Source organism: Macrobrachium nipponense, chromosome 3, assembly GCF_015104395.2.
Source record: "Macrobrachium nipponense isolate FS-2020 chromosome 3, ASM1510439v2, whole genome shotgun sequence".
In the NCBI taxonomy this organism is placed as follows: domain Eukaryota; kingdom Metazoa; phylum Arthropoda; class Malacostraca; order Decapoda; family Palaemonidae; genus Macrobrachium; species Macrobrachium nipponense.
This window is the reverse complement of record NC_087202.1, coordinates 121857839-121875812: the sequence shown is the minus strand read 5'-3', so window position 1 is coordinate 121875812 and position 17974 is coordinate 121857839. Positions and strand designations below refer to the sequence as shown.

Below are 17974 nucleotides of genomic sequence, written 5' to 3'. Positions count from 1 at the left end.
TTTGCTTGTTGTTACATTCATCCCCAAGGGACAGGTACTGAACGCGGTGCCCATTTTCCACATAAACTGGTAGTTACTTAAACAAGAGGGGTGCAGTAGTAGTCTGCAGTTTTACCCAATGTTTTTCTTTCTATTCTTTTTTAGTCATTTAACTTTGAATCCTTTTTGTTTTCCATTGCAAAATCTACGTCGAAACTACAGTTATTGAGTACAGCGTAGGTCCTTTAAGTTTTTGCAGATTTTTTCAACATTTGGTATATATTATATGTATAGCCTAAAGGTAAAAGTTATATATGTAGTACAGAAGTAAACAGTGTCTGGTTGTATAGAAATGACAGTTGGTTGAGGGAATATAACCTAGCCCAAGTCTCAACTTATTGGGAGTACAAATTTGTGGTCACGCTTTTGATCAGCAAATTTTGTTTACTATAAAATTCAGCATAATGAGTAAGATTTGAATAAAAAAGTATTTCAATATGGAATTTTATCAACATTATGTATTCTTTCTACATTTGTCATTAACATTTTGTTGTGATTTTGTTATTAATTATTATACCCTTTTGTAATCCATACTGTTTATTGAATTTGCCATTTTATTACCTGACAATATAAAATGTAGGCTAGTGTAATGTTAGTTTGTTACAAGAAAAAGGGTAGAAAGCTACATCCCCATTATGAGTAGTTTTTGTTGTGTGTGAGTGCTTTTGTTTTAGCAATTTTCCTCTAGTGATTGAAAGTGTATTATCCTACCAAGGGAGGTTAGGCTATATTTATTTAATAATAATAATAAGGTTCTTTGATCTTGGGATGGTCTCAAGAAATTCTGTAAAAAGCTTTTAGGTCATTGTTCTAAGGGCAGTATGCTCTTCCAACTCATTATAGTTAAAGCATTTTGTACTGGATATAGCTGTCATTTTTCCTTGAGGAATTTAAAAACTTATGATAAGCAGGAAAGTGTTGTTCCTTGCTAGCTGGTGCATTAGTTTGTTATTCATTCTAGGTGATGCTTATATGTAATTGTTAACTGCATGTGCATTGTGGTGTTTAGTTGATGGATGTGTATATCTGCTTTACCTTGCCTGCAGTTCTTCTTTACCATCATGACTAGAGGACATTTGATCGTATCTTGTGACAGGTGATGGCATTTAGTTGTTCAAAAGGGTTTCAGTTGGTTGATCAATCTCCTGGGAGCAGATTAAATTGGTTGTGGCCCTAAGATTTCTTTTGAGTTGCTTCGCCTTTAATATTTTTGAAACCAATGAAAAGTTAATGGTGCTTGGCATGTTTGCAGAAAGATCTCAGGAGGATAAGTGTTCACTAATGGAAGGGTTGAACTCTCCAATATTAAGATGTTTGTAATGCATGCTTTCAGGGTCATTTTATGAGCTGGTAAATTGTTTCACAGGTCTTGTCCTTCAATGTATTTCATTCTTGAATTGACAGTGCTCAAGAATGGTTTTTTTTTTTAGTATAAGTAGTAATATTTTTTGCTGGGTTCCTCATGCTATGATCTTTGGAATGATTAGGTGAGAACAGCATCCAGGAATTTTTGGTTTATTTAATCAAATTCATCATAAAGTGAACTTTTCATGGTAAAACTATTAAAAAACCAGGTATACAAATTTATTGTGAGTTTTTCTTGAGTTTTACCCACAAAAGTAGGCAGTTTTCAGCATTTTTATAGGGGTTCCAACTAGTTGTGGATTCTAAACATTCACGAGGGGAGGGGGTTGGTCTGGTATGCATCCCCCTCGAATACAGGGGGGACCACTATATTTGATTGTAACAAGACATACAGTTGGCCCAGGTTTTACTGTTACATATTCCATCATGACCAGTTGTAAAACCAGATGCAGTATTAATGATACAGCACCGTGTAAATTGTGTTTAAGTGATGATAATCTGCTCCCCTAAGGGCCCTTTCACACTGTGTGTGTTGTTGCTGTAGATAGCTGCGTTTGCCGCACTGCAGAAAGTGCTGTGGATTTTTAAGTGTTGCCACACACAGTTGTATTATGCAGGCTCAACAGCATTCTCGACTTGTTTAATACTCAGTCTGTGGTGGGTTGTAATGTCAATCGCAATGGATAAGAGAGAGAGAGAGTATTGTGCTTTTATTGAGTGCATTTAAGGAGGAAAAAGAGAGATGGTACCAAATCCATTGGGTGGACTCTTTGACTGCACAGTGAGAGTCATTGGGGGCATTTGCCACATTATTTGAGGATCTAAAACGGGATGGCAACAACTTCTTCAATTACTTCCGTATGTCTAAAGCATCAATCGAGGAACTACTGGGGCGGATATGTATTATATATAATAAGCTTCATGGGCAAAATACAAAATGCAGATCTAGTCAAATTTGGACTTTTGCAGTCTTCGAGACTTTTATACCATAACGGTGGTTTTGTCTCCACTTCACTAAAGATATAAGGAGATCTATATCGATTTCACGTTCCATTATAAGAAGAAGTACAGACTAGGGTTTCCTTTCCCGGGATCCCGGCTATTTATAGCCCAGTTTCGTTTCCCTGGATTTGGTTTTAAATCCTGGGAGTTTCATTTTCATATTTTTGTATAATTTACTTTCATTGTATAAAAAAGCCCAGGGAAGAGATTTGAAGATTCAAGAAGAGCTGCAGGGAACAAGTTGAACCACAACCAGTTGCTTAGTATTGATAAATAGTATATGCAAATGACGCTAATATCCTTTTCATTAATTAGGTAATTCAATATATATTGCAAGTTATTATTTTTAGCTCATTTACAAAATATGTTCTTGTTGGATCCGGTACGTTTTCAGCTCTTTAAAATTATGAGAGAGAGAGAGAGAGAGAGAGAGAGAGAATTACAAGGAGTTACAAGGATTAGGATGTCTCAAAGACTTGTTAGTCCATCCGAGGAGACATTGTGTGCTCTCTCAACTGTAGCTTTCTTTTAGACTCTTCCTCACTGTTGCTGTTTACAACTTCTGGTGGCAGTTTATTCCACGTGTCACATATCTTGTATGTAAAGAAGTTCCCACAATGGGATGTGTTGTATCTTTTCAGTTCTAGTTTCCACCCATTATTTCTTGTCTGGTTTTTGTTTAATGTAAATAAGTTACTGTCTAGTTTTGTTATGCCTTTCAGTATTTTAAATGTTTCTATTAGTTGTCCTCGCAATCGTCGTGTTACTAAGCCATACATGTTCAGGCTCTCTAGTCGTCTTCGATAACCTATTTGCCTGATGGATGGAATTAACTTTGTGGCTCTTGCTTGTACTCCTTCTAATCTATTTGTCTTTTCTTAGTGATGATGACCAAAATTTTACTGCATATTCAAGATGGGGTCTAACTATTGATGTGTAGAGCTGCAGTACAGTTTCTTTGTTTCTGTATTTGAACTGCCTCTTTATGTATCCCACTAGTTTCTGTGCCTTCTTTTCTGCTTTTATGCACTGTTTTGTGGATTTCAAGTCTTTGGTAATAATGACTTCAAGGTCTTCCTCTTGTTCTACACTATTTATGTCATTCCCAAGCAGCAGGTAGCTGGCATGAGGGTTGTTTGTTCCTATTTGTAACAGTACACTTATCTACGTTAAAAGGCATTTGCCTTTTTTTTAACCACTCTCCTATTTTCATTAGATCATTTCTTAACTTTCCACTGCATCTGGGTCTGCTGCATTTACACCTAGTTTGGTGTCATCTGCAAATTTGGCTATCCTGCTACTTAAGCCTACATCATCGTCATTAATGTATGTGAATGAAAAACAAGAGAGGGCCAAGGACAGAACCCTGGGGAACTCCGCTTGTTACATCTGCCCATACTGATTCTTCACCATTTATTACAACTCTCTCTTTTCTATAAGTTAGCCAGTCTTCGACCCAGTCTGCTGTTTCTCCAACAATTCCTAAATCTCTAACTTTTGTCATCAGTTTCTTTTGTGGGACTTGTCAAAGACCTTTTGGAAATCTAAGTAAAGTATATCTATTGCTCTACTACTGTCGTAAATACTGAGCATGTTATGAAAAAACTCCAAGAGGTTTGATAGGCAGGATCTGGTTTGTCTGAAACCATGTTGACTGTTTAACAAGTTGTTTCTATCAATGTGATCCACAATTTGATCTGCAATAATGGACTCAAAAATCTTGCAAACAACCGATGTTAGAGAGAGAGAGAGAGAGAGAGAGAGAGAGAGAGAGAGAGATATGTTGATAATCTCTGTTCAAACATAGTTTTAAACATGATAAAGTAACAGTATATATATCAGTACAGGGGTGTGATTAAACTATTTTTATATAATAATATAATAATAATAATGATGATAATAGTCCTCAGTTGAATAAAAATGCATATGTAGTATGAAGTTCAACAAGTGCCAGAAGATGATGATTTTCATAGGGTAGGTTTATATGTATTTGTTATTCTGCCTAATCTCGGGATTTCCCTGGCCACCGGAGAGTAGTTCAGCATGCCGCTAAGTGCATGTGATACACAAGATGTGAAGACGTGCATTGAACATGATGGTCCACTTGCCACCACATCCATCTGCGTCGATGCAGAAGCCTGGTGGTACGACATGCATTATGCGGCAATGCAGCGACAATTTCACTCACGCGCAAGATGTGAACGACTACGTAAGATGTATAAGTCGATTGCTGTCTGTGTCACCGCAACGCAGCTAACTTTGTTGGCAAAACGCATAGTGTGAAAGGGGCCTTATTGTCTTGTCCTCAAATACCAATGGGTACCTTGTATTTTACATAGAATGTAAAAAAATATATTTTATTTAAGTAACATACCAAGTAATTATACATATAGCCAACAATTTCTAGTACCAGCAGTTAAAATGTTCAAGTTCACAGCAGCAATGCGTTTGTTTTGGTGTAGATAACTAGCCCCAACCACTGTTGGGGAAGGATGGAAACAAAGTAGCAGAGAGCTCTATTTATTTCTGCCGGCATCCAACGAAGGTTGTTAGCTGCAGCTATATTTTGAATTTCATAGACTTGACTTGTTTTCGAAGAACCTTGGTGAAGTATTTTTGGATTCTTTGGTAGCCTTTTGGCTTGTTATTGCAGCAGAGGATGCAAAATGAGGTTTACATATGCAAAGTATGACTTGCATGCAGTATTTACAGGTTGCAGAGGTCAAGTGTATTCAGTGGATCTGACTTGTTCTTAATGTGCTGACTGGGACTTTAAACAGTGGAAGACTATGATTTCATATCATTCCAAACTGGAAAGAGGAAAGCCTTGTCTAGGTTTGATAAGACTTTAGCTAATCAGGAATCTTTGAGATCTTCCTCTGCCCCCTTATGTACATATTATTTCTGTCACTTATCCGAACCCTGGTGCTTCAGCTGTACTACCTAATCCTCTTCCCAGCTCCCCTAATTCCTGTGGGCCCAACCTCTTCCAAGTGCTCATTGGCCCTTGTTTGGTGCCAGCACTTCCTTCAGCTGTCTCTCATCATGTTTCAACATCTTTGACTTATGCCATGTGTATTGGAATCGGTTTTGGCTCCCATCCAACAACATTTGGATGACTTTAGTTTTCTTAGTTTCTGGCACAGTGGAGGCTACTTTTTCACCTGTATTGTTAGCAGAAGAGAATCCTTATCTAGAAGAGGCTTCTCCTCCATCTGTACATGCTTCTTCACTTCACTTATTTTTGAGAAGTTTCCCATTGCTCTTTACTCCAGCAGCTCCATCTTCTCTTGGTTCTGCTTTCCAGATGAACAGTTTATCTTTGTACATGGTTAAACTGCCTACGATGGTACTTTCTACTTTGGCCATGAAGGTCCTGAGTGAAATTGATTGCTGGCCAGCAGACAAAAGAGAGCAAGGGAGGTTGCCATCTGTTATCCTCCTTCTTGTATGTTAAAAGAGGAGACACTTTTATTACTTTACTGGCGAAACCCCCTCTCTGGGTGCATCTGCCTCTGCCCAGGGCAACTTTTTAGGGCTTATTGAATCTCTTTTGCAGATCTGTTTTTGCGGCTGTTAAGGTGATGTTTTCTTCAGCCGAGCTAGGTCATTTACTGAGAAACATTTTTAAGTATTTGAAGTCATTAGTTTTTTAGATTGGGCAATAAGTGCCCTGGCCAAGAAATTTCCAACATCATCCTTCGGTGCCTGCAGATCTTTCCTTGGATTTATTTGCTCTCCTGTCCTGTATTGTCAGGGCAGTTAGGGACAGTTCCTGTGAATTATCATCCATGTTTGCAATGGGCATACTCAAGGAACGTGAACTTTGGTGCTCTTTTACCTCTAGAGGGGTGACTTCTGCTCAGAAGTCAGCACTTTTGTTCTCCCCTTTGGTACGTGACCACCTTTTTCCACAAGCAGTGGTGAGTGGAATTGCTTCAGAGTTGCAGAAAAAGTCAACTCAACACTTACTTCAGCAGTCTTCTAAACGCTCTAGGAAGGTTTTCTCCTTCAGTGTCAAGTTATTGTCTTCTGTACAGCCATCTAGACCTAGAACAAATGCCTGCTTCCCCTCCGAGTCTATCAAAAAGTCTGCAATTAAGCCTCCCCCCAAAACAGTAGAGACGGAGTTCCCTGTGCAGCAGTAAGGGCCAGATTCCTACAGTTTTGAGAGGAGTAGAGCAGAAGAAGAGCAAAGCAATAGACAGGTAGAAGATCTCAAGAACGGCTACGCTTTTCCCTTCAGAGAAGATCTGCCCTTCATCAGGAAACCCAGTGCCTTGGCAGTATATTCTGTAGGATCAGAGAAGAATTTAACTCTTGCAGGAGAAGTGTCCATCCTTCTGCAGAAAGAAGCTGTAGAGAGAGACGGATCTGGAATCAGATTAATTTCACAACTGCCTATTCATGGTCCCAAAGACTTCAGGAGGATGGAGACCAGTATTGGATGTCAGCGCCCTGAATGTCTTTGTTTAGAAGACAAAATTCAAGGTGGAGACAAATTGTTCTATTCTTGCATCCATTTGCCAAGGGGACTTGATGGTCTCGGTAGATATACAAGATACGTATAGTGGTCCCCACGTTTTTGCGGGGGATGCGTATCAGACCCCCCGTGAATAGTTAGAACCCGCAAATGTTTGGAACCCCTATAAAAACGCTAAAAACAGCCTATTTTGTTAGTTAAAACTCAAGAAAAACCCACTAAAAATTGTCATACTTGTTTTTTTGAATAGTTTTTTTACAAAAAGTGCATTTTATGATGGAATTGATAAAAAAAATCCAGGATTTTGTGGATATTTCTCATAGAACAATACCGCGAATGTGCGAATTTTCTGCGAATAATGCTGGGAAACGTTCCTGAGTGAAATCCGCGAATGTGTGAGAACGCGAAGACAGGGGGTCCACTGTACTTTCATGTCCCCATACATTCAGGTACCTCAGATTCGTCTGGTGGGTTGGCTCCCTCTCTCGGGAATCAATATCGCCTTTATATGGAAAACTAGCTACTTCACCCCCAACAAAAGAAGCTGCACAGAGGACCTTCAAAAGACTTCTTTTAGCTTGTGACTTAGGACTTTTAATTAATGATCAGAAGTTGCAGCTGGTTCCAACACAACAGATAGTTTATTTGGGAATGACACTGAATTCTCATCTTTTTTTTTGGCTTTTCTTGCCCCAAAAAGAGTAGAATCATGCCTTTGGACAGTGGATAGATTTCTATCCCTTAAAGAGTGTTCAGCCAATGACTGGATGATCCTGCTGGAGACACTAACCTACATTGAGCAATTTGTCTCCATGAGGAGACTGCATATGATGAGAGTCCTGCAGTTTTTTCTCCAAGCTAGCTGGAACCAAAAAGGGATCCAGACTCGTTTGTTTTTCCAATACCCCAGACCTCGAGAAACACCTGCATTGGTGGAGATCCGAAGTTGTAGGGAAGGCCAGCTCTGGATCTATTCACAACCTCTAAATATCACCGTATGCCGTTCTACTATTCACCAGTTCCAGATCTGTCGGCTTGGGTGATGGATGCCATGTTGCTTGATTTGTCGGACAATGATAAGGAATGACAAGGGAGGTTATAAACAAGTTCTGGTTGCACAAGAGTGCCTCTAATGATTCTGGTGGCCCCATTTTGGCCATTGAGGGAGTCATTCCTAGGCCTGATAAGGCTCTTAGTGGACTTTCCAAAGTTGCTCCCTCAAAAATGCAAGCTTCTCATACAACCACACCTCAGAAGATTCCATCAAGGGTTGTCTATACTAGCTCAGACAGGATTCAAGCTGTAAAGAAACTCCAAGGGTGGCTTCAGAGGCTATTTCCAAGTGCAGACGTCAGTCATCAACCAATGTCTTATCAAAATACATAAGTGGGCTATTTTCTGCACTTGGTGCAAAAGAAATCATGTCTCTTCTAAAATGTCTGTAACTGAGATTGCTGATTTTTTATTATGCCTGAGGTCATTGAGAGGCTTGTCATCATCTATAGTTAGGGAGGGTGATGGTAAGCCAATCCTTAAACATAGAAGTATGGACCTTTCCTCGAATCAAGACCTGTCAGGTATCATAAGATCGTTCGACACATGCAAGTGCAAGGACTTAGAGCAGTGTGTTGTGGAATTTTGACATAGTCCCCAAATGGCTTTCCGGCCCTCCTTTCAAGCCTCTGGCTTCTACTTCGTTGAGGAATTTAACCAGAAAGACACTTTTCCTAGTAGCTTTAGCTACAGCCAAGAGAATAAGTTAAATCCAGGCTCTCAATAAAAGAGTTGAATTCTAATAGAGATGCTTTATGCTCCTACACTCTCAGTTTCCTTGCTAAGAACAAGTCTGATTAACGCCTGGCCTCATTCTTTTACTATTAAGAACCTTACTCAAGTAGTAGGCACAGAAGATGAGGAGAGGTCTCATTGCCCAGTGAGGGCACTTAAGTTTTTCCTTAGCAGGACTAACAATATCAAGGGTACGTCCAGTAACATTCAAGGTTATTCAGTGAACGGATCCTTTTCTCAATCCCATTGTTTGAAAAATGCTCTCTTCTTGTTTTTTTTTTTGTTTTTTTCAAGACCTCATTCATAAGGCACATTCTCTAGTGGGAGAGGTGATTCTACCTATTGTGAAGGTAAGGGCTCCCGTGATTAGGGCTGTAGCAATGTCTCTCGCTTTAAAGTTTAACCTCACCTTATCATCCATTCTCCAATCTACATTATTGTGGATGTTTGTATTTGTAACACATTATTTGCATGATTTTGAAACTGTTTTAGTATTTGCAGTACCTTAGATCCTCTGTCGGTGGCTGGCATGGTGTTGGGTTAGGAAGTATAGGAAGCATTCCTTCCATCCTTACTCTTCACCTTGGAACTTGGTGTTGGGTTTTAGGAGTGTCTGGTGGTACATCATACTGGATACCCTCCATTTTTGTGTTTGGTTGGATTGTGGTGGTTTGATGTGTTTATGGTGTAGGTAACAGCTTTGCTTTCTGGTAATTTTGTATTGGTACTGTGCTAATGTAGCAGGTGACCCTTGGCTATAGGGCCACACCTCTACCGGGTAAGATGAACATCGCCAGAGCCAATATAGTATATTTTCTTGAAGCAGCTCTCCTAACAGGTAAGGAAACAACAAGCATTATTTTAATGCTAGCAATGCTCTACTTTCGTTTCACTACTGTTAATCCTCTGGGGTAGAATAGATCCATGAATCTCAGCTCCTATCAGTGTGGGAATCAGCTATGTGATTACTTGGTGAGTTACTATATAAAAAATGATATTTTTGTAATTAAAGGATATTTTATGTGTACATACCGATTGATTACAGAATGGGAGTCCACCCTCCTCCCCTGTCATGGAGTCTAGAGCATAAATAAATTATGCTCTCTGCTAGCTTGTTTCCCTTCTTCCCCAAAAGTGGGCAGGGCTAGTTATCTACAACAAAACAAATGAATCGGCGCCTCGGTGGCGTGGTTGGTATGGTGTTTGCGTCCCACCTCGGTGGTCGCGGGTTCAATTTCTGGTGATAGAAGTTCACTCTCGACGTGGTTCGGAAGTCACGTAAACCCGTTGGTCCCGTTGCTGAATAACTACTGGTTCCATGCAACGTAAAAACCATACAATCAAACAAAACAAAGGAATCACTACCACGATTTTATAAAGTTTAGCTGCTGGTACTAGAAATTATTTGTTATGTAACTTCTTGGTAAGTACATACTATATATAAAACATCATTTTATTATGAAAATATAATTGTATAGCATAAATTGAACTGAGAAAAGAAAAATGAAAATATGAAGATACTATTCTAATACTATAGCCTACCAGTTGTTTTCACTAGATGTCAAATTGAGGCAATATTATGCAGAGAGAGTGCATTGAAGCTGTTCATTATCATTGTTCAGAGCTACCATCTCTGGTGACATCAAGAATAGGGGCGAATTGTGGGTGTTTGCGAGTGACACAGACGTGGAGGAAATTATTAGAGGGGTAGCTATTTTGGATATTTACAGACATAGAGGCTCTGCGTAAATGTATGATTTCTGATGGCAGATGAAAGTAGTCAGTCTGTGTTAACATTTATCTGGCAGGAAGAAAACTCTTGTGCTGGCTTGGTCTGTCTGGCCGCCCTCAGATCTTCAAAGCTACTGAGGCTAGAGGGCTGCAAATTGCTATGTGGATAATCAACCCTCCAGTCATCAAACATAACAAATTGCAGCCCTCTAACCTCAGTAGGTCTTATTTTATTTAAGGTTAAATTTAGCCATAATGGTACATCTGGCAACGATATAGGACAGGCCACCACCAGGTGGTGGTTAAAGTTTCATGAGGTGCGCCTCGTACAGCACTGTACCGAGACCGCTGAAAGATAGATCTATTTTTGGTGGCCTTGATTAAATGCTGTAGGGCTGTACAGAAAACACGATTGTGCCGAAGAAACTTTGGCTCATATTTTACTTGTTTATTATTGCCCTAATTGAAGTAGCTAACCAAAAGGGTATGTTTGAAGTGTTCAACATTTTTAATGTTAATCTTTGTTATTTCAGGTTGTTTGAGTCTCCATCACCACAAGCAAAGCCACACAACTCAGATTGGTTACGCAAAGATGTCGATGATCCCTCATTAATAGTTGCTAAGAAGTCTTTAATACAAAAACTAGATCAAATAGCGTGTAAGTAAGCATAGTTTCCATTTGTTGTATGTTAATGCCCAATGGTCTGACATGGCCATCTTCAAATTATTTTGCAATCATTTTGTTATTAGAATTTGCTGACAAGATACTTTTTATATTATTTGGGCTTCAAAGTATTTTGATGTACAGGCCGGTTATCAGCGGGGTTTCGTTCTCGGTGGGGTGCCGATAAGTGAAAACCACCATTAACCGAGACTCAGCAATTTATGGCGCCAAGTTTCGGTTAATGGTGCTGATGACTGATTAATAGCACCTATGTTAAGTATGTTACGACACCATAACTACTATATTATCAGCACCTAATGACACCAATAACCAAAACTTGGCTGCTGTGGCGCCATAAATTGCCAATTTTATGGCGCTCGACAATCCCACCATAAAACTGGATCCCATTAACCGAGTCCGCCGATAACCGGGGTCTGCCTGTACTCCAAGAGACTGCACAGGGCAGCAATAAGCAGTAGATTTCAGGTCGTATACATGTAGAATCCCTCTGGAACTTTACTGGTACCCATCACTTTCCTGCTTTGATAACTGTATAGTTTCAGTAAACACAGAACAAACTCTGCTAATCATTACGGTATTCCTGCCATTTTGATGGGAATAGAGTCTCAGAAGTAGCCGCAGAAATCTGAGCATGGTGTTTACATTGTAATGTTTAAAAGATAAGTCTTACTATTTTACTGCCTACAGTGATTTCTAGGGGAACCTTCTGATTGGTTTTCTAGTCTCAGATGTTTCTTTCTTTAACCTGTGTCTGCCTTTTAGAGGAATTCCTTTGGGCCAGTCATATAATGATAGATTTTTTTTATTTTGAACAGTTTACAGTAATGTACTGTTTTGATTGAAAAAACTGACTAGCAATGAACTTGGACGTGATATCAGTATTTCCTGGGTACTTACATGCAGAAACATTTATGGCAAGCATGCATTAAAAACTTGAGTAATATTTGTATATACTACCATATTGGAAGGAGACCCTCTTTCAAACAAGTCTTATTGAAAGATATTGCTGCATCAGCTGCATTCAACTTGTAAATAGTCTTCTCTATTTTTTCTAATAATAGCTTTCTCTCTGCTATTACAACTGGCGAGTATTGCGCCGATATTACTCATCAGGAGCAGTCAATTCCAGGGATAATGTCACAAATTTATTTATTTGTTACAGTAAATGAACAAATAGGTCAAAATATAAGTTAATATATTGGCCAACGTTTCTCTCGGTATCATCCGAGTATGATCACGGCAGTGGATCGGAGCAGACTGTTGTTGCTGTCAGGATCTACTCAATATATAGCGGCAGGTCAGCAGGGTTTCAACCGCTAGCTGCGTTTTCATTGGCCGGTGGCGCAATGCGCTACCCGCCATTGGTTGAACGAAGTTTTCTTCAAGACGCTTCTCGTCGTTGAAAGTTTGCGAAGTTGCAGCTAGCAGACCGTCGAGGCTGGGGCAAGGCTTCCCTGGGCGTTGTGTCACGACGGGTCGCGATGTCATTGGCTGCTGGGCTGCTCGTCTCATCTGGTATTCTTAGATCGGGGTTGGGGGTGTCGCTCGTCTGGTATTACTTGTATTTATACACATAGGTTTCCTTAAGTTGGTGGGGAGGAAGAGCACTTCCTGCGTCGTATTCAATGAGGGCTTCTCTTGCTGTATGAGGAGTGCCTCGAGGAGTCGCAAGCGTCGCTGGTCAGGAGCCCGCCCTATTATCTTTATATTCTTGATAATACCGTCGCGGGAGATAGCTTCCTGGTGTGCTGTCATGATATGGTTTTTAATCGCTCCTTCTTGTACGTGGCAGGATATCCTCTTGGACAGTCTCATAGAAGTCATACCAACGTAAGAGCCGGGACATCCACGGACGGGGCATAAGAATTGGTAGACTACATTCGACTGTTTCAAGAGGTCTCTTGCTGGGGGGGTCGGGTTGTTCTTCATAATAAGGTCCCGGGTACGTCGATTTTGGTAATAAATTACAAGTTCAAGTTCTTTGTCGGCTTCGGTGGGGGTCACATTCTCTTTGATTATTTTCTTCAAAGCATCTTCGTCCTCACGGTGACGTGCGTGCATTCTTGCTTTGTAATACAGCTTGATCTTCTCATGGGGGTGGGGCTGCGGTCTCTCACTCTTGCCGTACCACCGATCCAGCGCTGTTCTTTATCAACAAGTCGATTCGGATACCCATTATTAACGAGCATCTGAGTGACGCGGTCGAGTTCTTTGTGAGTGTCCTGCCAGGAAGAACAGTGAGTAAGGGCCCTCCGAATGTAGGCCCTGACTGTGGTGTTCTTGAACCGCGCAGGGCACTCGCTGTCGCCATTCAGACAAAGCCCTAGGTTTGTTTGCTTTGTATACACGGAGGTTTTTAGGCCATCGTCGGTCTTGGAGACGAGGACGTCGGAAAGGGGAGGGGAGCTGGCTTTGTTGCTGAATTCGACGGTATAATTCAGCGAACTGCAATGCTGGAACATGCGCCGGACAGCTTCAACCTCTTCCTCATCCTCGGCTTGTACAAAGATATCGTCGATGTACCTCGCGTATTTTCGGGGTTTTCTGATATTAGAGAAAACTCTCTCTTCCACAGTGCCCATATAAAAGTTGGCAAATAGGACACCAAGAGGGGAGCCCATCGCGACTCCGTCCTTTTGTCGGAACATCTGGCCTTTATGGGTGGAGAATGGGGCCTTCTTCGTACATATCTCGAGGAGTGTCCGCAGGGATACTTCTGGGATATTCAGCTGGGGTGTAGAGGGGTCCCTGTAGATGCGGTCCATAATGATATTGATGGTCTCGTCAACGGGAACGTTCGTGAAAAGGGATTCTACGTCCAAGGAGGCGATAGTGCCTGTTCCTGGGGAGTCTCGGATTTCTTCGAGGAATTCCGTTGAAGAGCGAAGGCTATATCGGCTTGGCACGTAGGGCGTCAAAATTTGGTTAAGGCGCTTGGCCAGTCCATACGTGGGGGCGGGTGTCTGGCTGATGATGGGGCGGAGAGGGTTCCCATTTTTGTGTGTTTTACGTTGCCGTACAGATAGCCAAGGCTGTAATCTCCGATGATGGGCGGGAGGTGCACGGCATTGGTGGCTGCATTGATACTGCTAATGATGTCATTGGCTTCTTTTTTTATTTCGTCTGTGGGGTTTTTAGTGAGGCGCTCGAACTTAGTACTGTCAGACAAGATGGCATCCAACTTCTGGTGGTACTCCGCTGTCTTGATCAGGACGAAGGCTGCTGTTTTGTCTGCACGGCGCACAGTTATGTCTTCTCGTTGACGCAGGGTCTTTGCTGCTTCTTTCATTTCACGGCATATATAATAGTGGTATCCTCTCCCGTGAAATGAAAGAAGCAGCAAAGACCCTGCGTCAACGAGAAGACATAACTGTGCGCCGTGCAGACAAAACAGCAGCCTTCGTCCTGATCAAGACAGCGGAGTACCACCAGAAGTTGGATGCCATCTTGTCTGACAGTACTAAGTTCGAGCGCCTCACTAAAAACCCCACAGACGAAATAAAAAAAGAAGCCAATGACATCATTAGCAGTATCAATGCAGCCACCAATGCCGTGCACCTCCCGCCCATCATCGGGAGATTACAGCCTTGGCTATCTGTACGGCAACGTAAAAACAAACACACAAAAATGGGAACCCTCTCCGCCCCATCATCAGCCAGACACCCGCCCCCCACGTATGGCGACTGGCCCAAGCGCCTTAACCAAATTTTGACGCCCTACGTGCCAAGCCGATATAGCCTTCGCTCTTCAACGGAATTCCTCGAAGAAATCCGAGACTCCCCAGGAACAGGCACTATCGCCTCCTTGGACGTAGAATCCCTTTTCACGAACGTTCCCGTTGACGAGACCATCAATATCATTATGGACCGCATCTACAGGGTGGGGACCCCTCTACACCCAGCTGAATATCCCAGAAGTATCCCTGCGGACACTCCTCGAGATATGTACGAAGAAGGCCCCATTCTCCACCCATAAAGGCCAGATGTTCCGACAAAAGGACGGAGTCGCGATGGGCTCCCCTCTTGGTGTCCTATTTGCCAACTTTTATATGGGCACTGTGGAAGAGAGAGTTTTCTCTAATATCAGAAAACCCCGAAAATACGCGAGGTACATCGACGATATCTTTGTACAAGCCGAGGATGAGGAAGAGGTTGAAGCTGTCCGGCGCATGTTCCAGCATTGCAGGTTTTCGCTGAATTATACCGTCGAATTCAGCAACAAAGGCAGCTCCCCTTTCTCGACGTCCTCGTCTCCAAGACCGACGATGGCCTAAAAACCTCCGTGTATACAAAGCAAACAAACCTAGGGCTTTGTCTGAATGGCGACAGCGAGTGCCCTGCGCGGTTCAAGAACACCACAGTCAGGGCCTACATTCGGAGGGCCCTTACTCACTGTTCTTCCTGGCAGGACACTCACAAAGAACTCGACCGAGTCACTCAGATGCTCGTTAATAACGGGTATCCGAATCGACTTGTTGATAAAGAAGTCCGAACAGCGCTGGATCGGTGGTACGGCGAGAGTGAGAGACCGCAGCCCCACCCCCATGAGAAGATCAAGCTGTTTATTACAAAGCAAGAATGCACGCACGTCACCGTGAGGACGAAGATGCTTTGAAGAAAATAATCAAAGAGAATGTGACCCCCACCGAAGCCGACAAAGAACTTGAACTTGTAATTTATTACCCAAAATCGACGTACCCGGGACCTTATGAAGAACAACCCGACCCCCCCAGCAAGAGACCTCTTGAAACAGTCGAATGTAGTCTACCAATTCTTATGCCCCGTCCGTGGATGTCCCGGCTCTTACGTTGGTATGACTTCTATGAGACTGTCCAAGAGGATATCCTGCCACGTACAAGAAGGAGCGATTAAAAACCATATCATGACAGCACACCAGGAAGCTATCTCCCGCGACGGTATTATCAAGAATATAAAGATAAGTAGGGCGGGCTCCCTGTCCCAGCGACGCTTGCGACTCCTCGAGGCACTCCTCATACAGCAAGAGAAGCCCTCATTGAATACGACGCAGGAAGTGCTCTTCCTCCCCACCAACTTAAGGAAACCTATGTGTATAAATACAAGTAATACCAGACCGAGCGACACCCCCGATCTAAGAATACCAGATGAGACGAGCAGCCCAGCAGCCAATGACATCGCGACCCGTCGTGACACAACGCCCAGGGAAGCCTTGCCCCAGCCTCGACGGTCTGCTAGGCTGCAACTTCGCAACCTTCAACGACGAGAAGCGTCTTGAAGAAAACTTCGTTCAACCAATGGCGGGAGCGCATTGCGCCACCGGCCAATGAAAACGCAGCTAGCGGTTGAACCCTGCTGACCTCCGCTATATATTGAGTAGATCCTGACAAGCAACAACAGTCTGCTCCGATCCACTGCCGTGATCATACTCGGATGATACCGAGAGAAACGTTGGCCAATATATTAACTTATATTTTGACCTATTTGTTCATTTACTGTAACAAATAAATAAATTTGTGACAATTATCCCTGGAATTGACTGCTCCTGATGAGTAATATCGGCGCAATACTCGCCAGTTGTAATAGCAGAGAGAAAGCTATTATTAGAAAAATAGAGAAGACTATTTACAAGTTGAATGCAGCTGATGCAGCAATATCTTTCAATAAGAACTTATATACTACCATATAATATTGATAACTGCAATGGCAATGGAAGGTGTTTATGCAATGGATGAATATTTTACTTGTGCATATCCCTTACTGATCTATGTGTTGGGCAAGATAATTATTCTTAGGAGTATAGATTATATTTTTCCTGGTGAGTATCCTGCTGCCACTGGGAGCTCCTTAATTATTGTATCATATACAAGGTTTGATAGTTGAGAATGCTTTTCTTTTTTTCCACAGTTATTGGCAGTGGGGCCTAGCCTTTTACTAAAAAGTAAGACCGCAAGGCAAGCAAACTGTCCTTTTATTTTAGTTGCCTTTTTACCATCGTATGTCCTGCGTCTTGTAAAAGGCAACTAAAAGGACAGCTGCTGCTGTACAGTCTTACATTTTAGTAAAAGGCTAGGCCCACTGCCAATAACTGTGGAACTCCCTGCTTGCAGTTTTCATACCTTTTTATTAAAGGCTAAAGGCCCACTGCATACTTTTTAGTAAAAGGCTAGGCCCACTGCATAACTGTGGAAACTCCTGCCTTGCAGGTCATACTTTTTTAGTAAAAGGCTAGCCCACTGCCCATTAACTGGGAAACTCCCCTTGCAGTCATACTTTTTAGAAAAGGCTAGGCCCACTGCCATAACTGTGGAACTCCTGCCTTGCAGTCATACTTTTTAGAAAAAGGCTAGCCCCTGCCATAAACTGGAAAACTCCTGCCTTGCAGCATACTTTTTTAGAAAAAAGGCTAGGCCCACTGCCAATAACTGTGGAAACTCCTGCCTGAAAAGTCATACTTTTTAGAAAAGGCTAGGGCCCACTGCCAATAACTGTGGAAACTCCTGCCTTGCAGTCATACTTTTTATTAAAAGGCTAGGCCCCACTGCATACTTTTTAGTAAAAGGCTAGGCCCACTGCCAAAGTAATGGGAAAACTCCTGCCTTGCCTTCTACTTTTTAATAAAGGCCTAGGCCCACTGCAATTAACCTGTGGAACTCCTGCCTTGCGTCATATTTTTTTAGTAAAAAAAAAAGGGCTAGGGCCCCAAAAATGCCAGTAACTGTGGAAACTCCTGCCTTGCAGTCATACTTTTTATTAAAAAGGCTAGGCCCACTGCATCTTTTTTAGTAAAAGGCTAGGCCCACTGCCATAACTGTGGAAACTTCCTCCTTGCAGTCATACTTTTTTAGTAAAAGCTAGCCCACTGCATACTGTGGAAACTCCGGCCTTGCAGTCATACTTTTTATT

General features: G+C 42.0%; 1 protein-coding gene across 2 annotated transcripts in view; it reads left to right on the top strand.

Moving 5' to 3' along the window:
- The window catches only part of LOC135222016 (SLAIN motif-containing protein 2-like), a 198619-nt gene that overhangs the window by 3196 nt on the left and 177449 nt on the right, over nt 1–17974 (top strand). For both annotated transcript variants that reach the window (XM_064260142.1, XM_064260141.1), the window contains exon 2: nt 10942–11066. In XM_064260142.1, the coding sequence (XP_064116212.1) occupies nt 10942–11066 (125 nt within the window). The remainder of the gene's footprint in view (nt 1–10941; nt 11067–17974) is intronic.